Here is a 26,883-nt window from a genome sequence, read left to right on the forward strand (position 1 = left end):
CATTTAGCACCTCCTAAGCATTAATTTTGGAAATGCCATCTCAGCACATATTCCCCAGAGGCACAAGTGGAATAGAAGAGTCCATTAAATTTAAGTTTCGTGGCTTTAAGGTACTGTCTGATCCCAGATTTTGAAGCATCCTGTTTGTAGGGTTCCCATGGGCTGTTACATGCCTGACTGCTGGACTATGGCTTCCTTGTGTCCCTAAATCCTTTTTGGTTTTTGGCACATCTGAAAGCCATTGCTTTGATACTATTCTTCCTTTTCCACAGGAAACAAACCAGTTGCTGTGTCAGCATCCTGGCCAGGAATCAAAGAGAAAAAGCTACTTGTCAGGCAACACCCAGGGCACAGACAATTAGGATGGGGATGATATTTCAGCAAGAGCTTTTCTGGTAGTAAGGAAAAAAATATAATCAAAGTTTCATGCAATTTTGGAAAAAATAATAAGTGTCATCTGTAAAAGTTATGAGTTTATTTTTATGGCAGAGCTCAAACAACACTACAGCTACATTTCCATTCTGTGCTCTCCCGTTCAGGTAGGAATAAGAGATTTTTTTAGCTATGTATTCTAGTTGCCTCATAGTTGCCTCATGGCATCTTACTAGAGAAAGTGTCTCAGATTCCCAGCATCTTCCACTTTAGCCATGAGAGCAACCACAAACTCTCCCATTTATAATTACAGAGGTACAACTGTATTTTGACCTCATAATCCCTCTTTGGCACATACAATTTCATATGTGAATAGATGTATTTTATCTTCTTTCATATGACCAGTCCATGAGCCACAACCTGAGGACATCAGATACAGAAATATTCTGATTCCATGAAGAGCAGATGTGGGAACCATTCATTATACCTTTGCAATCTTTGATCTCAGCTTTAAAAGCTAACCCAACCACAAACACGGGAATGTGAAACACATGAAGCAATAAACAGACACTTAAAAAATTTTCTTTATTTTAATTTTCAAATTTAAGGTCAATCTTCATTAATTTGCAGAGAGTACAAAAATGTTCCCGTTAGTTTAGTTTTAATTTAGATGTATTTATAAATAAAACTAAGCCTGCTCTTTCAAATATCATTTCTGTGCACAAATTATATAGCTCATTCTTTTCATAAGGCATGTAAAACAGATTTCAGTTCAAACATTAAAATACTTTACACTTGGGTATCAGAATTACAAACAGAAATTAAAGGTTCTCAAAAAAATGTGCCTGAACTGCAGAAGTACACACTAAAGGCATTACAATATACACATGCAGAGACATGCACAAATATATATCTATGTATATGAACACAGGAAGATCAAAAATACCTGTGTCCTGGTTTTTAAGAAATCTCAGTCATTTAACTAACAAGAATGCATGTTTGACGCAGTACTCATATATTGCTTACACAATAATTATAGTTTCATATTTACGTCAGTACGAAATCATTTCAGTCACACAGTAAAATTGTGTGTCTTCCAGTCAATGTCCTAGAGTGATGCTGAAATGATGAAATACATTAAAGAATCATAAGGGAGAAGATGAAGGAATAGTGCAAGATAAAGCAGTACTGAGTCTTTGAGGAGATTTATTTGCCTCATGATGGGTCAGGAACTGTAAATCCTCTCTCTAGACAATATCCTCTTTCTTTTGAATGATTCCATTTCTCACATAGTGGAAGAAGATATATCAAGATATATAGGAAAATACTATGTATATATTGATTTGGAATTGTGGAAACATGACAAAGTTCCTTTCTGTTTAAAACCTGAAGTTAGATGAATCATAAGAACTCACCATCTGTTGGCAAATCATTTCAGTAGAAAGTGTGTTGTTTCAGTGTGCCTGTAGAAATCTTCATGTGCAGCCAAGGGACATCAAACAAATTATGTGGCGATAATGTCTTCTTGGGGAAAATTACATTTCAAAAAATCCTGGCGTATAAGACAGAGATGCCCACAGGTCCTTTATCTGAAAGTAAATGTCTTTTAACATGGTTATTTTATTTGATGTCTTTGAGCCATTTATATCTTAAAGATGATGCTCAAAGAACAGACTCTGTAAACACCCTCATTTCTAAGAAGGCCACCTGGAGTGAAAATGTCCAGATGATTCTGCTGGCTTGCTTCTTCCACTAAAACCAGCACAGGAATCCATTGTGAGGACTTTAAATTAATTGTCTAAAGTGGTATAGACTAGATTCTGTCACACTGATTATACAGAGTGGTATATTATTTTATAAACAAATTGATTGCTTCTACTGGTGGTTATCTCTAGTAGAAGGAAAGTAAACATAAGTATATCCCAATCTGTGTACAGAGGCAAGATCCACAGCTCCACAGCATCCTCTTAGTTTTATTAAGGTCATTGGAACTCTGCACATCAAACACTAAGAAGTCACCTAGGACATAATGTAATTTCTTTTCAGTTACTGCCTAATGAATAAGAACAATAATGTATTACATGAGGAATGTGTATAAAATTGCTTGTTACTAAACATGGCTTTTACCACAGAAGTTGGATCCAATCTTTGAATGTCATAAAGTTGAGTTTCAGTATATAAACAGGTTCAGAAATGTTATCATGAGCAGTCCAGGACAGGCAGCATCCACCACTCTGCAGCTGCCACCCTGATGGGGAATGTGGTCAGCATGAGCAGGTCTGTGCTATTGCCCAGATAATTGTGGACCAAGGCCATCTCCTGCAAACCATCCTGTAGCATCTCATGCTCAGAGTACAAGACTCAAGAGCTGCCTCTGTGATGGCTGCTGGCATGAGCCAGGGCTGCTTCATGGGCCATGCAGCTCATGGGCTGCTTCTGTGGTGTGCCCCAAGCCATCTGACAATCTGGTCAGCACATCATCACAAAATAGTTTCTCAGCTAATAAATAATCTCACTGCCAACTCCTTTGTTCTTGCATCTGCCCGCTCAAATGTGGTATCCACCCAAGGCCACAATCTCTGGAAGAGCTTCTCACAAAACAAACCTTCTCTCTTGCCTTCCTTCAAAATCCTGTTTACCTTTAAACCCATCAGGATCATTATTCACTTTCTGTAGCCCTCTTGTATCATACCAGTTTGTACTGCACTCTGTCTGCAGGTATATCCTTTCAGAATATACTATGGTATGCAAAATTCTGGCTCTAACTCTGGATTCCAGTTTGCCTTTTTGTTGGAGTAATTAATAAACAATTCCTATTGCAGAGACTTGTACAACAAGGAAAACAACTTGCACACCTAAGCAGCAAGCTATTAAAGTGATCCTAATCCAGAATAAACTAGGGTTCAGTTCACAATCCTATTCATACTTGTTTTCCTGTTTTGAGTAGCTCTTTTACATGGCCCTTTAAGGATAGTAATATACATCCATCCATATATATATGGATGTATATATACGTATGTATATATATATATATTTATGTATGTAGATCTGATAGGGGAGGCAAATAAATTTACCTCTTTTATCTTCATAAACATGCAAAATCACAGAGAATATATATTATTACTTCCATATTAAGAAGTAGTATGTTGAATTAATTCCTAGACTTTACTATACTGAACATTTATAATCCTTTTAGAAAAATATGTTTGTGATAATCATGGAGTACTATGCTCACATTGTATTGAATAAGTTCTGTACAGTGAATGAATTATATCCTATCAAAGAAATTTAATTTTTTGAACTGACATTAGAATATGACTTTAAAAACTGTGGTTATTTTCATGTGATGTTAATGGTAACTTTTTTCCAAGTCAGACTGGGCTTCAACATAATCAGAGGGGCATTTATAAAACAACCAAGTAGCCATAAGTCTACTTACCAATTAAGAATAGGACCTCCAAGTAAGGCTGATCAAATATGAATGTTACTGGTTTTAAGACTGAAATTATGTCAACATGAACAATAAATTAAAACTAAGTAATTGAAAATTTAATATTTAGAAACATTACTGTATGACTTAACTGTACATAACCAATACAGATAGCTGGAAAAAGATTTTTTTTAAAAAATATTTTTTCAAAAGTGGAAGATTAGACTTTAGTCTCACTTTCTTCAGATGTCTGGGTTTGTGTTTTAAAAATGTGAGTGCTTTAAATGAACTCTGTGGGTTTGAATGTGCACACCCAAAACCCCTTTATGACTAAAAATGCAGATTCATTTGTTCATTTCCTGATTTTAATTACAATGAGCTGTACCCCTTACTATCCAGCCTCATCTTAACAGCAATGCAGAACAGGACGTACACAAGGGATAACATAGGAGTTAGTAAAAAACAAATGTCATGAATTTCTGTGTATGTCTGTGTAGTGCCACTGCTTTAGACAAACAACATCTGAAGATCCTGCAGTGGTTCCCACAAGACCTGCTGCTGGAGGCACTCAGTAGCAGCTGCCTACTGTATTCAACCTGGAACACCTAGAGATCTTCATGTCTTCAGTGGCTGGCATTTAAAGTGCAGTGAAGCTTTGTTGAGTCCATCCTCACCTGCAATTTTCTTCATTAGTTGGCACAATTCTTTGTTTTTCTTCTGTCACTTTGTCTGATGCCTTTCGTAACGTTAATGGGCACTTCTTGCGTGGACATTTTCTGTATGTCCCATTTACTCTGTGAGAGTTTTAAACAGTAAAGTGAGTTCCACAATGACAACAGAAAGACTCATTGATGATTAACTCCTAATTTATAAAAACAGTTCTACTTAATAAACAGAATGCCTCCAGCATCCTTCACACGGCACTGTGATGCAGAAGAACTTGCTCATTCAGCGTGGACCGAGCTTTTATATCTGCTACAAAGGCACTGGATGTCAGTAGGCTTTGGATCAACTTTTTTGTCTATAATTATCATCTCTGCATGTGTGTACTATAAAAGCAGGGCAAATAAATCTGGTTCCAGTCCAGAAGTGGAAATTAGAGGTTCCTTTTGATGTCACTGTGAGTAGTGCATCACTAGCCTGAGACAGAATTTTCTGTACTCGATTTTATATTTCTGATGTGAAAATACAGTTTTAAAGTAACACTTCTGCCTGCATACAAGACCCAAGCACAATATATACCGTTCAGAGCTTCATCAGTTTATTTTCAATATTAAAAAATGTCAGTCTGTCTGAGGCATGCAAGTGCATCCCTAATTTAAGTTTATACTTTTCCATCTCCCAGACTGTCTGCTTGTTGCCATAAGCAATGCACATAATGCACAGGAAATTGGATAGGTTTGACAGATCTGGGCTGATAGAGACACACAGCTGAGTTGGGTGGGTTTGATTATTGCATTGTCAGTGTTCCATGAGACTATTTGTCACTGTAAGGAATGCCAGGTAAATTAGGCATTATTTACACAGTAAGAGTTCTAGGTAAAATAATGTCAGATAAAGGTCTGACACTGACATAAGTGCAAGGTACATATATATGTATTAATGGCATTAATTTGCTGCTGTGTATTGTTTCAACTTTCTGCAGCCTGAATGCACCTGCTCATTTGCTATCTGCTCTCCCAGTGCTCCTGTTCATGCAAGTACTTGCCAAAGATTATAATGAGAATTAAACCAGATTATTGTCAATCAGGGACATAATCTGGATACCACCTTTTTTGGGAGACATACCTGACCAACCCGTTACCTTCACTGGTATTAACACTCCTTTTTTTATTATCATCTTCATCATCCTCCTCATCATCTTCTAAATTGTTTTGACATTACCATCATGAGAAGATAATAAAGTTTCCCAGATACAGTCAGTGTCAAAAGTTTTCCCTTTCAACAGCACAAGTCATAACCAAGTGTCAAGGGATAAGGCAGATGGTTACTTTAGAGCTTGATGCAGGAGAAAGTGAGAAACAGAGAGGTGACATGATTTATCCCCAGCTAACCCACAGGTTGATGGCACAACTCGACTCTTCCGAGGGCACCATGTGCTGCATTGCGCTGTATTCTATAGCATGTTGAGATAAAAGAAAAACTGTAGTCAATGTGAATGTTCAGGTAAATAAAATTGAGTTGCAGGGCATAATCAGCTTTTCAACTCTAGGCATCTAAACTTAAGGTGTTTACACTATATGCACATCTTATGGTTCCCAGAACAGTGGAAAAACGGAGTTGCAGAATGGCAGACCAGAGCTGGAGCCTAAATTAAATATTACACTTTCTCTCCAGGCATATATATATATTTTTTTTTGACTACAAGAAGTTTAGACACCTTCCTTTCTTATGCACCTGCATTAGATGTGGAGATTGCAAATGTGGTAAATGTTTTAGTTATCATCAGAAATTATCTTTGCACTGAGCTGCAACTGCACAGATACATGTTACTGAATATCTCTCAGCTAGAAAATGCAGGGTGATATCTTCAGTCATGGGGCCTCAGGGCAGGCACCCACACTTCACTGAGAAGTACCATTAGAGTCAACACTCACATTATTAATGTGTTGTGGGAATATGCCCATACTTCCTACTAAGTGCAATACAGAAGTAATTTTCCCTTCAATTACAAAATTAGACCATTTTCTCAAACAGTAGGACAGGTGCACCGTGTAATTATCAATTGTGACCAAGTCTTTTTCAAAATGGTTTAATAATTATGTAGTTCTGTTCAACCATATCCAACCTCACCAATTAAAATTTCTCTGTGAGCTAGTGGCTATGACAAGCATTTGGGCTTTTAATTTACAGAAGTCCCATGGCTCTAGATGTCATGCTGCTGTGGAATGTGTCCCTGCCCACCTGGAGGTGCAGTATGTCATGAAAAGATACAGCAGCATCTTTTATGTCACCTGGGAATATCTTTGTACCATAGCAATACAAAAGATGGTATAAAATAAATAGACCCGTACTGATGTATTGTGTGTTAGCAAATGCAAGGTGAAGTTCAATCCAAATTCCCTTTTTCATTTGCTCAGACCCCTTGGTTTAAGGATGTGACTCACAAGGGGGGACAACTTATGAGGTGGGTGTAGCCATTCTGCCACGTGCTGTGCTGAGGCACTTTCTGTGGAAAAATGTCAAAGGACAAAGCTCAGCCAGAAGGAGTGCCCACATTGGAAGCAATTCAGCAGAAACAAACAGTGCATGCCTGAGGAGCAGGGACACCAGGGGAGCTTGTTTCATGTCTGAGAGAGGCAAGAAGCAAAGAATGGAATTGCACAGAGGTGCTGCAGTCAGTCTCTGTTTAAAACACTGCAACTGATGGTAATTAAGCCAAAGGAATGACCCAAATTGTGACCAAAAGCTGAAATTTGCCTGAACTTGAAAATACATATTCCTTTTCATGCCCCACCTATGCTAACAAAGTAAAACCTGTACAATCTTTACAAGTATATAAAGTCACTCAAACTCCATTTAAGCGTGAAATTATGTCAACTACAACTTTTTCCACCATCCTCAAAGAAAACAAGATAAATATGACTTAACAGGGGAGGGAGGTCAGAGGAGACTCTGCCTTTGTGTCCTGGGATGGTCAACAGGCTGTACTCTCTCCTCCCCCATGGGGCCGCCTGTCAGGGAAGCTTTATTCTGCAGTAATCCCATTGCTTATGCATTCTGATCTCAGTGCATTTATCAACAGCAGTTTGTGGACATCATTCTGTCCAACAGGCCAGAAATTGCACTGCTTGTGAATGATCTTACTGACTTTGCCCAGACTTAAGTGCAATGCACGCCAATTTTGCATCAGGGACTGTGGTCGTGTCCAGACTTACTCTGCTGCCACACTGTGCCTCTGGCACCTCACCAGGCTCAGAGTTACTCTAAAATACTGGTTACTCTAAAATATTGTCCATGAAGGTCCCCCAGGCTCTCAGACAGGCAGATAATACTAAGTAAGAAAGGGAAGGCCCCCAGGCCAGCTACATCTGCAAACAACGCGGGAAACAAGGGGGGTGTGTGTCTCCCTTACATGATTTTTTATGTGATGGAAGAATTGGTGAAGTCAGCAAGTTTGCCAGGGATAACCAGCTACAGAAATATGAATGTGCTCCTTCCCAGGCAGGAAAGGAATTGGCCCAAAAATCTGGAAAGACAAAGCAATTACGTGTGCAGTATTGGAGGTGCACTAATCTTACATGCAAAAGGGAACCAGAGTCCTTCTTCCCTCAAATATATCATCTATAGAACATGCTGCTTTGAAATCAGAAAATGGAGTATTAAAGTCATGACTGGCTTTCAAGAGGGAAATAAAAGAAAAATCTGAAACCCAAAAACAAGCTTATAACTGAGAAAGATCATTTTAAGATTCTACTTGCTTCAGCAGAGCATAGAGAAAGACAATTACTGAAGAAATTAGGTAGGAAAAAATCATAGCAGAGTGAAACAAAATCTGAGAGAGGAAATAGAGGGCAGGAAAACAACTGAATTGTTACTATCTTTGGAAACTGAGCAGCTGCACAAACAGTTACAGAAAGAAAAGGAGATAAAGCAAAACCTGGAAGAAAAGGTAAAAATTATGCTCAAGAGGGCTGCCAATCCAGCCAGCATTGTACAGATAAGAAAACCAATTTTGTTTCCCTTGGAGAATGGTGAAAAAGCCTAGGGGACAGTGGCCACTCACCCTTGTCTGTGGGAGACTGAATGCCAATATTACTACTTTAACTACTGCTGTGCCAAATTTTGTGAAGCTGGTAATGCAAATTCAGGGAGCATGCTATTCACGAAGGGCAAAACTAGATGTAATAGATGTTATTTATGATTCCACTCTGGGAACACCTCAAGGCTCAATTCATGCTCACCCGGAAGGGAGTGCTGTGTACCTTGGACAGTTTCCCACAGGGATATAAACATTCACCCATGACTGCACATTCTGTGATTGCCAAACTTTTACAGTCTCACTCTCCCCAGATGTGAAATTAGATTATATTGTAGTAAGAGGAGACTCCCCTGAAAAAGTAGGGGAAACAGCAACAACAGCATGGCACTTCTCAAAGTAGAAACTGAGATTCCCCAAGAAATGCTAAGGACCACGTAAAGGACTTTATCTGCTACATCTGCAGATAACCCAGAAAACAAGGAAGTCTCCTTTCCCCAGTTTTTTACCTAACACCTTTTCATATGAGAAACCAAGGAAGCAGTAAACCAGCCATAGATTTTGGCTTTCTGTTATCTGCAGCAGCTCAGCAGCTGCTATGCAAAGAGGGCAACAAGTGGAAACCTGTAGGAGGCAGATGGGTGGGAAGGCAGTTGTGACAGGAGAGGGCTCATCTTTGGTATAGCCCCATAGCCTTGTTCTTACAATGTATACAAGGTACACAACACATAAGAAAGGGGGAAAAGGGAGGAGGATCTGATCCAAAGCCTACTGAAGTTATTGAAAAGACACACAATGACTTTTTCAAGCTTCATATCTAGCTTTGAATGAATGAGGGTTCATGCAGTGCCCATATTTTAAACAGAACAGCAATTAAGGGAGAACATGTTCCTTTTTGGATAATTAATCTAAATAGTGTGCATGATACATGCCATAGCTGGACTGAGTTGGAAAGAAATGAGTGTGGGGGCATTTTTACTGTAGCAAGTGTGTGTGTTACTCTGATTGACAAATTAAACATCAATGCTGTGGTCATTCAGGCATGAAGCACTGCCAGGGGTGCTCAGTTCAATCATGCCACGGCTATAGTGCAGCCTGGCACCATTTACTCATAACTCAAGACATTAAATACAGTTTCACTACAAAGAGAAAGGCTGTCACAAAAGCAACTTAGACCTTGAATTTGAAGAAAGTGCTGGGCATTAGGGAGCATAATTATACTCATACCTCTGTGGTCCTGAAGCCATTCTGTCTCTGTGTTGTAGTTCCCATGCTGTTAACTATGGTGTTTGCACACTGAGAGCCACAGTTGTTCCTCTTCTCAGCGCTCAGCATTCCAGCTGTGGCTGATGCTGTAGATACACCTGTGTGAGCCAATTTCCCATCCTCCAGAAGACCTGGTAGGGACACATGGAATTGGACAATTAATACTGAGGAGCAATTTGTAGCTGGCTCTGGCATCCCTCTATTTTGCCACATTTTGTGATTGCATTGGTGATGCAAGGTGTGTCACAGTACCACAGTGAGAGCAGTCTACCTCCCTGAGGCATCTTCATCCTCACATTTGACATGATTTGGTCTTTTTTCTATGGTCTACTGCTCTGTGAAACATTGGCTCAGAAAACTTGGAAAAACAGTCAATGAGTGCAGCATATCAGTAGATTTTTGTCACCTGCAGGTCTCCACTGACTTCTCTACATACACACACATCATTGCAAGGCTGAGAGTTGAACTTTAGACCCAGAGAAGGCCACCTTAAACCTGTTCCAGTTCTGGGAAATGAAGGGGTTAGATGTGAACATGACAGATGAGACAAATATGGATGGAAAGGTATGTGCTAAGGAAATTGTTCTGTGCATGGCCTTGCCTTGAATATTTTTTCATTTGAAGTTGAGAAATTGAAAAAATATTTATTTCATGTTTCTTTATCTATCAGCAATCAAATAAATGAGTAATTTGCTTTCTGCTCTAGCTGTGTGGATACACAGGCATCGTACGATATGATATTGAACTGCATAAATTAATTTTCCCATCTTACTGCATTAACAAAAATCAGTTGTCATTTATAGTGAGTGCAGGGCACTCAACATCTGGTTGCAGCACTGGGTCTAAAATCCAAATACAAGGAGTAAGTGGGATGCATTACTGTTGCTCTCTAAAATAAAAAAATTTAGTTTTTGTCAAAGATTATTTATGAAGAGCTTTATGTCAAAAGAGTAAGAAAGAAGGCAAATTTACTAACTGGTAATGCAAGTGTCAAACCTAGAAAAATTAAGTAGTCACAGACAGTTAAGTGAGAAAAAGTATGTGGAAAACCAATACCAAACCTTTGTTGTATAAAGTGACATTCTGTCACCAAAACCTTCTGCATTAATCAGGTAGGAATTCAAGTGTTGTGTTAAAGATATTAAAAAGGAAGCAAAGTCCTGAATTCTATTTCAGAAATCTGTAGGAAAAATGATTTGTCAATAGAAAGCAACATTTGTCAGTATTAGCTAGCAAAGACAATGACTGAATTCAATGAAGTTTCACCCAAATATTCAAAGCCTTGGTTGAAAATATATAACATTTTGTGAAATTAAGAGTTAAGGAGTCTGAATACCAACTAGTCACTGCATTTCCCTGAGCAGTCAGAAGATGGAGGCAGAGTATTCCAGAGACATTTTAGCTTGTAGTGGTGGTAACTAATAACGCAGTCATCTAGCTTTTGATAGAAAAAAAAATAGAGATGAAAAAAGAAAATACTATATTATAATCTATTTTTTGAAAAACACTTCTACCTTTGGAAACTTCTTTTTCTGCCAGATATAAAATCTGATGTTGTTCACATGTCTAAGTTTAGATGCAATTTCAGTAAGGCAGCAGTAAACCTCACCTCTCCTACATCTCTCAGAATTCCCCACCTACCTATGTTTTAGGTCTTACTTCTTCCTATTTCTCCACAGGGCAGTGGAGGAGAAGCAAAAAATGACTTGGTGAGGAGCAGTAAGTGGCATAGGCTGATATCTTAGACAAGAGCAGTTGTCAGGAAGGGAGATGGAGAGGCAATGAGCCATGTGTGAGTCAGAGCTCTCAGCCAGGAGTCCACTGCTTCACCTTGCGGTGCAACTCTGAGAACAAGCTTGGGCACAGCTTTCAACAGGCAGACTGCACTAGGAATTACATACTAATTCCATTAATTGAGTCTTTGACATTTCAAACATCCAAATTATGAGTTTTTCCTTCTCTGGAGTCATCCTACGAAATTACTTTCCACCATGTGTCTCTTTGGCCATCTGGCCTCTGACTAAACTGTCTGGTTGAAACAGCTGTCAGCTAAGCCATTTTGTTATTAAGTATAATTGTTCATTTATCAGACTGTGTTGCATCTTTTGGTCTTGCATAGAAAAACATTTCTTACATGAATCCATTTCCAGAGGCTGATGGAAAATGTCAATCCTGAAAATGGTATCTCTGGTTCATTTTTTTGTCTCCATTAGTTTGCAGCCTGAGCATACTTGCTGCATCCCGCATTGCAGGGGTGTGACTTTTTTTATACTTGTCAAATATAAACCAGGCATCAGTACTGGAGCCTTTCAGTATCACTACTGTATCTTTATATGGGTGACCTAGTGGTCACCAATACTAGGCAAAAATAATTTTTATTTTATCCTGTAATATGTCCTACTGCAAAGTTAAGAAACTATTTTACAATTTGTTTTCATTAGCAAATAGATGATTTAGACAGTGGGCAACAGTTTAATGGTTTCAGTGACTTGCTCTTTATGTATGAACACCAAGAAGAAATTGCTGTGAGAATACATAAGCAGTGGTGTTAAGAACACAAGATTTGTTTGCAATCCATAAACCAACACCTATTTTATAGACTAGATACATAACACAAAACGATTGCAAAAGGGAGATGATGTTAAAAAAGGATTAGGAACACATGGTTGCTTTTAAAATAGCAAATATTTTTGCATTGCTATTTAGGATTTGGCACAGCACACAAAAATGAAGAGTTAACTCTATTATGTACTATCTGGAACTTACCAGCCAGCAGGGTGGCTTTTCTAAGGGTCTTGCCTCATTGTGATTTAAAACAAGAAAACAGTTGAGATATTTATGCCATCCTCACAGCAGGAGTTTGGTAAATAATCTCCTTGGTCTTTCATGGGAGAGCTTCAGTTTACATCAGTGCTGTTAAATCACTGTAGACGTTTAAATGAACAGGTTCAGTAATATTGTTTTCATTCTCATCTTCTCTTTCATGTCGTCCCTGACAAAAGTCTGTGGGCCCCTTTAGACCAGGAGAAACAACAGATCTCAACTCAATTCTCTGTCAAATACACATATTTTACTTTCAAAGGAACTGGCAAGGCTACAATATTCTGAAGGCTCTGTTCCCAAAACCTGGTTTCTGGGTGCTTATTAAATGCTCAAGAGTGTGATGGTGAAACTTCCCTCAGGAATGGCTGGTCGGGGTTTGGGGGCTGCCAGGCCGCTGTCTCTGTGGGGAGGATGACAGTGACAGCTATTTCATTGCACATCATCAGGTTTGTTTCTGAGGAACATACACGAGTTCTCTCTCAATGACCACAGGGAGAACACTCCTGCAGCAGCCCCATTGCTCACAAATCCACATTTCCAGCACAAAGTGTTGTCACACAAGTTCACAAAGAACTTGTCCTCCCATGGCAATGCTTACCAGCACCTTCCTCTTTGCTTGCTGGACTGCACAGGCACACTAAGACTTGCCTCACTTACCATGCCAAGAGAAATCCTTTAGGCTGGAGTTTGACAAATGCTTTTTTCAGCAGCACCAGGGGAAAAAAGGGTTATTTTCATCTGAAATCAATCCTAGACTTCATTCTTCCCCCAATGACGCAAGCAGTCAGACTGGCACAACTTGGGAGGCAGCACAGGAATCAGAGCAAGCAGCTGAAAGCAGCTTAGGTTGGTGTGCTTGTCAACAAAACAAAACAAACATGGTAATTTTAAAATTTCTAATGGGTTTTCATAAATTGTCAGACAGCATCATCCCAATTTTGTAGTAGGAGATAGATATTTAAAGTTGCAGTCTGAAAAACTGCTCACAGATTTGCAAGCTTATGTCCATTCTAAATGCTTAAATCATGTACCTCTAACCCCCCACCCTACACACATTTACATGGGGAGGGAGCTGTCTAAAAAAGCTTTGAAAAGTAAATAGGAAATAGTAAATTAGTAAATAGGGTGTTCATCACAGAGAAGTTAGTGAAAATGTAAAATACAGAATGAAAATTTAAGATATTAGACCTGTATTTCTTATTTTTTCTGGTTTCTTTTATTATAATGACAACACTAATGATAACATAACCAAGGATAAACATTGCATGCATGCTGCTCTAATTCTCCATACAGCCTGGTTACACCTAAGAATTATTCTTTATGACAGATTTCATAAAGAGGAGAGGAAATTTTTACTCTTAAGTCTTTCTAACCAGATTTTTGTATGAAGAATTTTGTATCACCTTTGTATAAAGATGATGTGAAAAGGAGGGAAATATTAATTAATATATAATTAATGGTATGATTATATAATTGTAATATAACTATATAATATATATTATCTGATTACATGTAATATAATTATATATTATTATTATAATACGTATATAATTATTATGGTATCGTAATATAATTACGTAATGATATAATAATTAAATAATTATATAATGATTAATAATATAATCAATTCAATTTGTGAAAGTAAATCTGGTCTAAAAAGCAAAGCTGTGTCATGGATTGACATCTGGCACAGAGAGATAGAAAAGAGATCATGGGGGAACAATTTTGTAGTCCTTAAGTATCAGGAGCACAGGAAACTTCTCAAACCACAAATAACACATAGGTAGGTCTGTCTGGATCTCCTGCATAGACTTCATCAAAAGAGATAATCTTAGTAAGGTTCAAGATGACCTGAAAATTTTGGTGACTGAGAAAATCAGCAATGCTGCAGTAGCTAATGCTGTCAAGAAGTTTGGGCAGGGTATGAAGCCTTGTAGTAAGGAGACAAAGTTCATCTTAGCCAAAAGAATCAATTATTTGTGGAGAAAATTATTCCATGTGTGTTTGCCACAATATTCTCCCACTTCATTTTAAAGCAGCAGGTGACCAGAACAGGACATGAATTCTGACCCAAATACACTCTAGATCTGACCCAGGACCCATGAGACCCTGAGCTGTCACATGTTCAGCTATAGAATCACAAGTTTTGTTTTAAAGCAGGTAGCTGTTGATTAGTGTGCTAAATTTATACCTTTGAAACTGACTACAAGCAAACTGTAGGGTTCAATTTTCTAGTTCAGCAACACCCTTTTTTATTTATCATGACTGTTATGCATAATGCATAAGGTGCTGGTTTAGAAAATGCCTGACTAAAAAGATGCTGCACTGTAAAGATGGACTCTGAGAAAGCTCACAGTGAAGACAAATGAAAAGTGTTATCACCACACACAGATTCTTCCAGAGGAAATAAGTGTTTGCAATAATCACTGAGTTTCTTGCATTTCGTGCTACAGAGTGATAATAAGTACAGAAAGCACTGAAATGTCTGTTTTCTCTACTATTTTCCTGATTTGAAACTATATATTTTTGGGAAAGCCATGCATCTGCAGGCCTAAGGGCTAGGGAGTGCTTCTGCTGCAAAAACAAGACGTAGCAAGGATCCAATAAAAAAATGGAGTGGAGGCTGTGACAAAGGTCAGGTTTAAGTCGTTTCCTCCAAAGCAGCAGACTCAGGCATGAGGCCAGATGCTCAGGAAATATGCAATAGCTCTTTTACCTAACAAGAAACAATTTGGAAACTTTCAGGCATAGCAGAGAGTGGGTTTGTGAGCTAGGATGAAGGATCCAGATTTACAGAGGGATGACCTGCTGCAGCAGGAAAATATTATCAGAAACAATGTTTTCTATCAGCAAATACAATGCAATAAATTTTCTTCCCAGACATTCAGAGAATCTAGAATTATTTCTCTGAACTCTGATGTGATACGAATTTTAGACAGCAAAGCAAAATACAACAAACACATTTACACTTTCCACACATTTTGCATCAGCAACGTTTTAGAAGACTTTGACAACTGAGTACATCTTTTTCCTGGGAAAAGAATGACACAGAATGGATTAAGCAACTAACCAGTGCCACATGATATGCCAGAAACAGATCACGCCTTCCTCCAAACTGGAAAACTAACACACAAATAGCAAAGCTCTGAAGTGCTTTTCAGAGTACTGGATTTTAGAAGGATAGAGAGTGGGGGTATTTGCTTTTCCACATGCAAGTATACTGACTGTGTTTCAGTAAAGCCCATGAAAAATACGTTAAAAATTATACACTCTGTGCACAATACCTTATATCAGGGTCCAAATTATGGCAAATCAGCCTGTGTTTCAAAAGTGCTGGGTTTTGGCTCAGTTCCTGTCTAAACCTGTCCTTAAAATGCCAAGAAAGAAGTTCTCCTTACAGGAGAGCACTGTGGGAGATGGACAGCAAGCAGCAGGCTGCTGGCCCTCTCTCAGTCATCCACATCCACAGCAGTACCCACCCTGTTCTGACCAGTGGCTTAGAGCTGTAGGTGTTCAAATGCCCCTTCCCCCTCCCTTACCTGGGCTTTCCTTCTCCTTTGGGATATGGTAATAAAACATCTTTCATTATGATCTAGACTAATTTCCAACAAAGACATGGAAAGCATTATTATCATTCTTATTACCTAGCTAATCACACATGGAATTTTAAGATGAGCAAAAGGCATGATTTCAATTAATCACACTGAGGAGCAGCAAAAATATTTGGGCAGACTAAAAATAAATCCTCATGAAAAGCATTCAAAGGTACATGAAACGTGAGCTGAAATGATTCTTCAGTTTTGCTTACCAAGGTTCAGCTGCTGGAATTGAAGTTAAATGTTCCAAGTACTACATACCACATTTATTTTAAAAAATAGTGATTGACTACTGGGATAATTTTCAAAGGCTTAGGCAAAATGTCAGCCACTGGAAAGCTGTAAATTTGGTCTCAATGTCCCAAAGGTATGCTTCTTGAATTAACTCGGGAAAGTCCAGTGGGCTGTATGGCCAAGTGGCATTCCCAGCTTTACAGTCCATGAATATACAGAAAGATACTGCTGACTTAACTGGTTCATGCTGCGATCATAAAGTGCTTTGTCTTTAAGGTATCTGTATGCATGTAAAAAAGTCATCACTCACATTTAGTGTTCATCCTAAAATGAAGGTAGTAACTACATTAAAACTTAATGCCATCAGCCATCAACCATTTTCTAAATAAAGCCATTGCTTTTCTCCTGTCTCTTCCACACACAGTGTAAACACTCAGAAAGCACTCAGGCATCAGCATTGTGCAAATGTCAGATATGCTTTTAGTACTGCAGGTGCTTGAAAAAAGTCTGATGGCCCACTTGGGAAATACTAGCAGTTCACAAAAATGAAAATTGCAACATGAGGACAATATGCAGACAAAATGTACAGAGACAGAAACACAACTACATACACTGTTAAGAAAACTGATATAAAAACCTGCAATCAAAATATTTCTTTCAGTCAATAAAGAATGGGCTGGTTATTTTTCTCTTCAGTAGCTAGTATGCATCTGAACTAGCTAGCCTAAATCTCTCCTTCATCTCTCCTTCATCCACCACACCACTCCTTCATCTACCTCTTTGACTTACTTTTAACCTGTATTTTTCCAAAACAGAACAGAAAAGGCATCGTGACAGTCCAGTGAAGCAAACTGGTGTTTCATCAGAAAATAAAACTGCCTTACTGCATTATTTCTTTGAGTACAGCAAAGGACCAAGCCTCTTGTTTCATGTGAGACAACTGCTGAAAGATGTACACATTCACCACACAGCCAGAGACCTGGTCCTATACTCCAGAAAAGAGGGCTGCTTGGTGCAGGTCAAAGAGAAAGTCTTACAATAAACTGCTGTCTTTGATCATCCTGTTTCTGAGTCTTAAATATTACAGATTTGATTTAAGATAAAACCCAACTTTCAATCCCAGATTTCTTTTAACTGCAATCTGTTTTAAGCTGCAGGAACATCTGAGGGGAAAGAAAGTTGGGACTAGCAATATAATTTCTATTTCTATGAGGAGATATATTTCTAGAACCAATTACAGTTAAAGAAAAGAGAGATTTCGGTTACTTCAATGCTGGATTACTGAAATATGTGCTTGATGTGGAAATTTTGGAAATTTTAATCAATGAACAACAAGGTAAATTGCACTCTGAACTGTGTTTCCTGTATGCAATACATTGCACTTCTGCTTTGAGATTGGAAGGAATCACTTAATTTTCACTTAAAGATAATGCAATTTTTAACCATTTGCTGTGAATTCTACATTCCTAAACTGGAAAATACAGAATTAGAACTGTTTGGAAAGTGTACATACTAAAAGGACAAGATAAGGAGACAAGGACAAGAAAAGACAATTTTTAAATGTCCTGAACCAGGATATAAAGGCTGGGATGGGGGAAAGAGCACTGTTTCCACAAGAAGAGTAATTTTGCAGAGCCATTTCCTTCTCAGCATCTTGCAGGCAGGATCTGCCATTGACAAAACCACCATTCAGGCTTCCTGCTCAAACCCTTTCAGATACTCTCCCTCTTTCACCATCCCTTCTCCCCACCACCTGCTGCAGAAACAGTGTAAAACCTCTTCCTTTAGTTAATGACAGACCCTTGGCACTCATTAACTAAGAATATTTTTGCCTTTAAAGATTTCAGTGCTGAAAAAGAAGAGGTTTTTTTTCCACAGGGAAATCATTTGTAGGGATGGTTCCAACTCATCTCTCCTGCAAATCATCTTTATTGATGCTCAACAGCCTTTCTGCTTTCTGCTACTGTGACAGCTGGGAAAGCCTTTCATGTAATTCAAGTATTCCTGTACGTGACATTTTTAGTAAATTTACTTTATCAGTTGGTAAATTATTATTCTGCAGTAAACTGTGGGTGACCAATCCTAGCAGGTCTGCTTTAGGCTGTAAGAAGAGTTTATCAACCCTTGTTGGCCACTAAGTGGATACTAATCAAAGCCTGAGCGGTTTTGTGGGAAGATTATCACAGTTTGGGTTGGCTGGTGGTACAACTTCTGCAGTGTTTTGAGGAAACCCCAGAGGCAAACAGTACAGTGAAGAGGGAAGGAGGAGGCATCTGGAGAACTCTGTCCAGCCCCTGCCCTCCCTTCCTGCCACAGGGCTGAGAGGTGACTGCTCCCACCTGAGACACGAGGACCAGTCAGGAGACTTCATGCAGTATCTGAACCATCTACTCTCAAAAAAGAGCCAGCAATTGAGTCTGATACATCTCACAGAATAGCAGGCTGAAGGGTCATAATAGAAGAAAATTTCTCATCTCTCAATTATCTTTGGCATTTTTATTTAAGTTCTGCTGTCTATAGATGCATCCATTTGTATGGCTATGGATATTTATTAAAAAAACAATTAATTTAAAAATACTTCCAAAGGTGGTGGGGTAGACTGTTTAGCATGATCTGATGGGCCAAGTAAGTATCGGTGCCATTTTTTAACTGAAGTGTGAAATTAAACCAGTATTGAGCTACCAAATGTCAGCAAAGATGAAAATGTATGGAATGGAAGAATTAACAGCTGGAATTTCAACTGGGGCTGAAAAATGTGGTCATTACAAAAAGTTGTATTTATCATCTGAGTCTGAATTTTTCCAATAATTTCAACACTCTCTTGTGGTGTAATAAGTACTGGTTTAGGTCAATACTGCAATCCCTGTTCGGCTTCTATGCTGAGCAAACCCCAAGTAATGATGTTCTGGGTTTGCATGGCCTGGTTTTGGTAGCAGGGCAGCCACAGAGGTGGCTTCTGTGAGAAGCTGCTGGAAGCTTCCCCCATGTCCAGGAGAGCCAATCCCTGATGGCTCTGAAGACGGATGTGGCACTGGCCAAGGCTGGGCCAAATAGAAATGCTGCTAATGCCTCTGTGATAACAGATTTGAGAAGAAAATCCAAACAAAGGTTGTAGTGTAGTGGTAATTTTCCTTCCAGAGAAGAGCAGAATGAGAAGATGTGAGAGAAACAACTGTGCAGGCAGCAAGGCCAGCAGAGAAGGAGGGATGGGAGGTGCTCCAGGCACCAGAGCTGAGATTCCCCTGCAGCCCTTGGTGCAGCCCATGGTGAGGCAGCTGTGCCCCTGCAGCCCACTGAGGTCCAAAGGGATGCAGAGATCACCTGCAGCTGTGGATGAGACCCACGCTGGAGCTGTGGCTGCCTGGAGGAGGCTGTGAGCCTGTGAGAGGCCCGTGGAGAGAGGGTCCCCCAGCTCCCAGGCTGGAGCAGCCTGTCCCTGCAGGACTGCACCCCATGGAAGAGTGACCCACACTGCAGCAGTTTTGGGAGGACTGTTCCCCATGGGACGGACTCACATTTCAGCAGTTCACAGAGAGCTGCTGCTCGTGAGATGGACTCACATGGGAGAAGTTCCTGGAGAACTGTCTCCTGTGGGAGGGACCCCCCTCCTCTCCCTGAGCAGCTGGAGAAGCCTCAGGTGATGAAGTGATCATAACCCCCATTCCCTGTCTCCTTGAGCCCCTGGGGGAGGAGGTAGAGCTGGAGGGAGGGGTGGGGAGGGGTTTTTAAGGGCTTATTTTACTTCTCATTATCCTGCTCTGATTTTGTTAGTGTAGTAAATTATCTTCATATTGCTAAGTTGAGCCTGTTTTGCCAGTGCCAGTATTTAATGTGTGATCTCCCAGTCCTTATCTCAACCCATGAACCCTTCATTAAGATTTCTCTCCTCTGTCCAGCTGCAGAGGGGGGTGACTGAGTACTTTGGTAGGTGCCTGACATCTGGCCCAAGTCAATCCACAACAATGTGTTGAATGGGAAATGGCAAAGGTACTGCTCTCACATATTCTCACTCCTATCTCCAGCTGCTCTTCTGCAGGTTCTTCCCCCCCATATTTCTTAGATGTATTATCCCAAAGGTGCCACCACTATTGCTGATGAGCTAAGCCTTGGCCAGTGGTGGGTCTGTCTTGGAGCTGTCTGGCTCCACGGGACGTGGGGACAGCTTCTAGCAGCTTCTCACAGAAACCAAGCCTTACCCTGCTCCCCACTACAAAACACTGCCACGCAAACACAATACATTATTATAGCCAAGCTCTGGACTAAGATGGAAAGGGAATTGCTGCAGTATGTCTACAGTCCAGGAAGAGCTGCATTTATTCACTTTTACTGTAATTCTGAACTGTAATAAGGCTATCTCCTGAAAATACTACATCAGAATCATTGTTAGAGTTGTTTATTAAACATACCAGATTTTGAAACAACCCATTAATAAAAGCACAGAAGGGGCATAGGAGCACAAAGAGATCCTGATATACCCATGTAATGCACTGATCCCTCTTTACCTCTTGAACAAAAACAGATGGCTTATTACATATTTTTCTGAAGTCCAATTCACAAAAAGCACTCTGCTGCACCGGGTTCTTCATTTACAACCTGATGCTTGCTTATTTATTTCCGCTGAGCTCTTAACTTTGCGTACACCTGGCAAACGAGGGATGACGGCAGCGCGGTCCAGCAGCAGTCCCTGTTGTCACGGCAACTGATGCTCGCACAGCCCGGTCCCCGGCTGCGGCTGCTCACCGTCCTCTGCCAGCCGTGCAAAACTCACCGTCCACAGCTCCTCTGCGCAAGGTTACCTCTGAAACGCCCCGTTTTGCATGCTGAGTCTTGGCCAAAGCCTAGCTGCAAATTGTGAGCCTGGTCCGTAAAACGGAGCTGGCAGCGACCAGAGAACAGTGGAGCAGCAGCATTTAGCCGCAGAAAGCAGAGCAAGAATCGCTCATAAACACACAAGCATATCAAGGCAATTATGCAAGATAAACTGTCAGCCAGCCAGGTTGCTAGATAGTGATAAAATTTCTCCTGTATTCCTCTGATTTTCTCTATTTATTTTACAAAGGACTCGACTGCTGTCCCATTTCATAGTTATTTTGCAAATGTCTTTACTGATCCTAAACTGCAGGTTTCATCCCTGGCAGACCACTAACTGCAGTTATGTTTGCTGACGGTATGAGCAAGTTTTCCTTCTGAGTACATCAGGTGAGTCTGTGTGAAATATGGATAATGTTTACTTTAATATGCCTCAGGGGAAAAAAAAATTACTTCACTAAGGAAAAAGTGTGAAGTTCAAACAATAAAAATCAATTTTTTAGCTGATACTGTGGGTTACATAATGATAAAAAATCAACAAATATTTTACTAGTTGAGGAACTGAACAAGTCAGTCCTGAAGCAATCAGTATTCAACTTTTCCAATCTGGTACAAGAGAATTATTTTTTACTTGGTTGCTACATCATTTAAAAACTAATTACTTTTATTTGCATTTCAGTAACAATCCTTATTAAAGACTGGGGTCTTACTGTGCTGGTTGCTGTGGGAAAACAGTACGGAGGGATCCTGTCCTAAGGCACTTGCAGCCCACGAGGTAAATTGATTTTAAAGGTTCTCAGACCACAAGATGACGTGCCATCCACTCTGAGGCACTTTCAGGTATAATAAAGAAAAAATAATTGAATACAGCAGGTAAACTTAGTGAAAATAGAAAGGAGTAGAAAAAAGCCAGCTTAAAACCTGCTTTAAAACAAGCAAAATTAATTTTTCTTAGAGTTTATATTAATCAATAGAGTTAGAGTTGATACATCTAAAATTTCTAAGATATACATATACACATACACATACATATACATTTCAGCAAGTTATCACAATATAACATAACATGTTGTGCAAACACATTCCAAAATACTTGACGGTTTTTGTGTGCATTTTGTGAATTCAGCCTTTCCCCCATGGTTTGCGTGTAACCCATGGTGACTGCACTGGGGACTCATCTGTACTCACAGATTATTACTTCCTCAGAAAGTCATTACTTAGCTTACACTTCCACTTAGCTGAATCAGACCCTCTCTAAAGAGGCAGCAATTTGTACAGAGTTGCAAGGATCAAGGAACAGTTACTAAGCAGAAATGTAGTCTATTATTTCCCCCAGCCATAGCCCACGCTGTAGCTCAGTCCTGTGAAAAGTTCTTTGCTCGCATAGCAATGGATGTTCTTCCAAGAAATTGCTTTATTGTAAGGGCTCACTGTGACTTTTTCCTTTTTTTTTCTCCCTCACAGAAGCCGCTCTCCCTGTGAACAGTACATACCTTCCAGAAAATGCCTTTCAATTCCAGCACCTGCAGAGCTTCATGAAGTTATTTATTACTTTTCTATCCCTCTTTATCCATATCTGGTTGCCCTGTCCCTCATTGCCAAAGTCTCAGCAGTGTACTGCAACACTAGTAAGTTACATAATGTACATTACTATGTAAGTTACAGCCACCTATATTTGTGTCTGTTGGTGATTTCTCATGAACCTAAGACCATCTCTCTTATTTTAGCTACATTATAGCAACTACTACTCTCCTATATGTCTTCCTGTAAAAAATAGGGAGATTACAATACACTTTGTAAAAATGTATGCAAAAAATCACGTAGGGAAATTAACAAATAGTCTAAGAAGGGATCAATAGGAATTGGAAAAATAGAAAAGAAAATCAGAAAAAACTACAGTGCTTCCCTTTTAATTTAATAATATTTGAGCTTTCAAAATGCTTTGGTAAAGGTACAAACATTTGGCTACAGAAATACATATAGTTCAAATGAGAGCAGGCACAGAAAGCTAAATGTATTCGCTGAAAAAAGGAAGCATATGATAAAGTTTGTGGTGGTATGAAATTACTAAGAGTAATATATGTTAGTTACTAACCCTTTCCTCATTGATACACTCTCTGATTCTGTATACATGACATTCTTCCATCCCTGAGTAATTTACTTCTCTTTACATTTTGATGTCCAGTTCTGTTTTTTCTACAACTGAGATGTGTTGACAGTTACAACCACCTCTTACTGCTTTTGTCTTTTCCCAAAATATTTCTTCCATCCTATGTCTACATCTCTCTCTTCACGGAATTTCACCAATTTATTCCTGATGAAAAATGACAAAGAAGAACTTGATCCTCTTTCCCCGTCCTCATTTGGCTGGTGCCCCCTTCCCTGGCTGCCTCTTCCCAATTACAGCACCTTCTTACCTTGACTTGGGCCAGTGTCATCTCCCATTTCCCCATCTCCCATTTCTCCCATCTCTCCCATCCTGCTCTTGTCCCCTCTCTTACTTTTCCTTTTTGTCTCTCACTCTTAAGTAGTTTTCAGTTCTCACAATAAAAGCATCTAATCCTCTTCTTGTCTTAAGTCCATACTTGACCTCATTTGCCCCTCCAATTGCTCCTTCCTCTCTCTGTCATCTGTAATTCACTTAAAGAGCTGTTTCCAGCCCCTAGAGTACCTCTCCTTACCCTTATTCCCTCCCTACCTCAAATCTTACACTACAACAGCTCTCCATGAAAGTACTTCATGACTTTCAGGCACTAATTTGGAGCAGCCTGTGTTCCTCAGGTTCCTTAAACTGTTGCCACAGCTCTGTTGAGAAATTAATCTTGCCCTAAGTGAAGTCCTGCTCATCATTTTTGCTCCTACTCCGTCCTTTCCTCATCACCTTCTAATTTATTCTGCAAGATTTTCTTGTAAAGCTTTTCATGCCCTCATCAGTCTCTATTGGTCTGAATGTTGTTCTCTTCTCCTTATCTCTGGTATTCTCATCTCTGAATACAAAGTCAACTATCACATGTTTCTAGGAAGAATACTTATTGATCCACCTCTTTATTACCTCCTTTTCTGAGTCAGATCTTGGATTGTCTAGCTTCTGTTTGTGATGTTTAGGCACCAACTCAAAGTAAACATGGCTAAGATAATGTTAAGTGGGTAAAAAGGTAATGCTCTGTTTAGCTTTCACTGCTGGAGACAACACTGTTACCTGTCATTTGAATTTACTGATCAGCATTATCTTGAACCTCTTTAATTCCTTATTTAATAATTTTTAATATATTTTGTAGACCCATTCACCTTCAAATTCTCAAAATTTCCCCTGTGACTACTACAGAGTCTTTCTTTAGCCTTTAGGAATACAACATAGACCCTTTGTGACTTCTCCCTCCCTACCATATTTTGGTCAGCAGAGAGTTGTGGTCTCCCTATTCCAGCTGGCCTGTGATGCCCACCTTGGTGAATTTTCACTCCTGCACTTTCATAATTTCTTCCTGATGCTCTGTTACTTTCTACAAAAGCCTGTAAGGCTAGTTCTTTTCATCTGAACCTGCCTATAGGCATTTACTGCTTTATATGGAAATTATAATCTATTCTGGGCAGCAACCATTTGTACAATATCTAGCACAATAAATTTCTGGCCCTAGGCTGAGATTTCTTTTCTACTGCTACAATAACAGTAATTCTTAAAACACTTAAAGCAGCACATCAGATCAGAGCTCCTCAATCCCCTTCCCATATCTGTCACTTCTGTAACACCTCAGGCACACAACTAGGAATGTGGGTTACTGTTAAGAACTGGGAAATTCAAATTTGCAGGTTTGCTCTTGTGCAGCCCACCCTCTGGTCAACTTTCTGTATATCAGAAGGCATCAAAGGTAGGGTGGAAAAAAGCACTCTCTTCCCTAATTTCAATTTATTTCCTAAATTACTTGTCTTGCAAAAGAAAAAAGCATGTATTGCATAGCAAGAGCCTCAAGGACTGAGTTCTCTTCGCTTCTGATATTATTGCTCCATAGCTGACGGCGTCTATATGCTCTCGCTCTTAAGCCGAGCGTCGCCGTGAGCCCGAACCAGCTCTGGTAGCCCAGAACCCGGAGCGCGGCGGGGCCGCTCCCGGCTCTGCCCGCTCCCGGCTCTGCCCGCTCCCGGGGCCGCTCCCGGCTCTGCTCGCTCCCGGGGGCCGCTCCCGGCTCTGCCCGCTCCCGGGGGCCGCTCCCGGCGGGGCTGGCCGGGCAGGGCAGACGCTCCGAGCGCTCCGAGCCGCGACTGCAGCGCAGACCTGGGCGCCTGCATTTCCTTAGCGGGGCCGGAGTGGCGAAATTCTCCTGACAGCAGGAAAATGGGTGGATCGGCGCACATCCTCACCGTGCACACACATCGTGTGCACGGTGCATATATCGTGTAGGTGCATATATTGTGTGTGTAGGTGCGCACAGGGTGTGCAGGTGTGTACACAGCGTGTGTAAGTGCACACATAGGGTGTGTAAGTGCATATACAACGTGTGTAGGTGGACACACAGGGTGTGCAGGTACACACAGGGTGTGCAGGTGCACACACGGGATGTATAGGTGCACACAGGGGTTGTGTAGGTGCACACACGGGATGTATAGGTGCACACACGGGATGTGTAGGTGCACACACGGGATGTATAGGTGCACAGACAGGGTGTGTAGGTGCACACACGGGATGTGTAGGTGCACACACGGGATGTGTAGGTACACACACAGGGTGTGTAGGTGCACACACGGGATGTGTAGGTGCACACACGGGATGTGTAGGTGCACACGCGGGATGTGTAGGTACACACACAGGGTGTGTCGCAGCCGTTCCCCTCCCCGCGATGCCCGCTCGCGTCTCCCGCACTCACCGGGGCGCGGGCCGCCCTGCTCCCGGCCGGGGCCCTCGGCGCTGCCGCCCTCCTGCGGCGGGCTCTCGGAGTCCGTGTTGGTCAGCCAGGTGGACTCGGTCTCCCGCGTCCAGCTCTCGTAGTAGCGGGGCTCGATGGCGTCGGCCCGGCTGCCCCCGCAGCCCATGGCGACGCCCCGCTCACGGCCGCCGCCGCCGCCCGGGCACCATCGCCCCGCGGGCACGGCCGCCCCGCCGGCCCCGCTCACGCCCTCAGCACCATCCCCGCTCGTCCAGGTCTCCCCGGCTCCGCTAGCCCTTCCAGCCCTTCTTCCCGGCTTTATTATCTCCGCTGTCCCCCACCCCGACTCCTGGCTGTCCCCTCCCCTTCTCCTCCCGCAGCCCTCTTCCCTCCCCTCCCGCTTCTCTCCGCTCTCCCATCCCACCGCCTCCTGCTCGTCCCCGATCCTTTTCCCCAGCCGCGGGTGTTTCCCAGAAGTGGGGAATGCTGGCTCTGCCAGGCCGAGCCCCTCCGCTCCCCTCCGGCCGGGGCAGACAGACGCCGCGGGCGGGCAGCAGCTCTCTCCTCCCCGGTTAGGGTCTGCACGGACAGGATTTACACGGACACGGCAGCGTGACCCAGCCGGCACCGCACGGCAGCCCCCCGGCCTGGTCTGGCACCCAGCTCGTGTGCCCCGCTTGGCTCTGGTGCTCCGTTTCACTAAGCCATCTATCCCTTCCCCGCTCTAGCAGGGAGAGCCTTGCTCCCACTTCGGCGCTGCAGTTTGCGGCTGTATAATTGGGAACTGAAGGTGCA

The 26,883-nt window shown here is 41.2% G+C and overlaps 1 protein-coding gene across 2 annotated transcripts; it reads right to left on the reverse strand.

Moving 5' to 3' along the window:
* Positions 1–986: 986 nt before the first annotated feature.
* BAALC (BAALC binder of MAP3K1 and KLF4) lies at positions 987–26,254 on the reverse strand. Of its 2 annotated transcripts, XM_088066563.1 has the most exons (4): positions 26,089–26,254; positions 9,729–9,898; positions 4,477–4,596; positions 987–1,961 (listed from the first exon to the last, which is right to left on the reverse strand). In XM_088066563.1, the coding sequence occupies exons 1-3, from the start codon at positions 26,252–26,254 to the stop codon at positions 4,492–4,494; spliced, it is 441 nt and encodes a 146-aa protein (XP_087922689.1). In that variant the 3' UTR covers positions 987–1,961; positions 4,477–4,491. The 2 variants fall into 2 exon arrangements, with proteins under 2 accessions (XP_087922689.1, XP_005517032.2); XM_005516975.3 differs by having other exon boundaries at positions 987–4,596.
* Between the last annotated feature and the right edge of the window lie 629 nt (positions 26,255–26,883).

Source organism: Pseudopodoces humilis, chromosome 1 (assembly GCF_049639895.1).
Source record: "Pseudopodoces humilis isolate 2021_Gansu_Grassland_sample_001 chromosome 1, ASM4963989v1, whole genome shotgun sequence".
Classification (NCBI taxonomy): Eukaryota; Metazoa; Chordata; class Aves; order Passeriformes; family Paridae; genus Pseudopodoces; species Pseudopodoces humilis.

Excerpts from the sequence above, each read along its gene's own strand:
- BAALC (XM_088066563.1), bottom strand. The coding sequence starts at position 26,254 with ATGGGCTGCGGGGGCAGCCGGGCCGACGCCATCGAGCCCCGCTACTAC. Across the intron at positions 9,899-26,088 it reads GCAGGGCGGCCCGCGCCCCG|GTCTTCTGGAGGATGGGAAA; the intron begins GTGAGTGCGGGA and ends TGTCCCTACCAG. Across the intron at positions 4,597-9,728 it reads ATGGCTTCAGGACCACAGAG|AGTAAATGGGACATACAGAA; the intron begins GTATGAGTATAA and ends AAACTCTCACAG.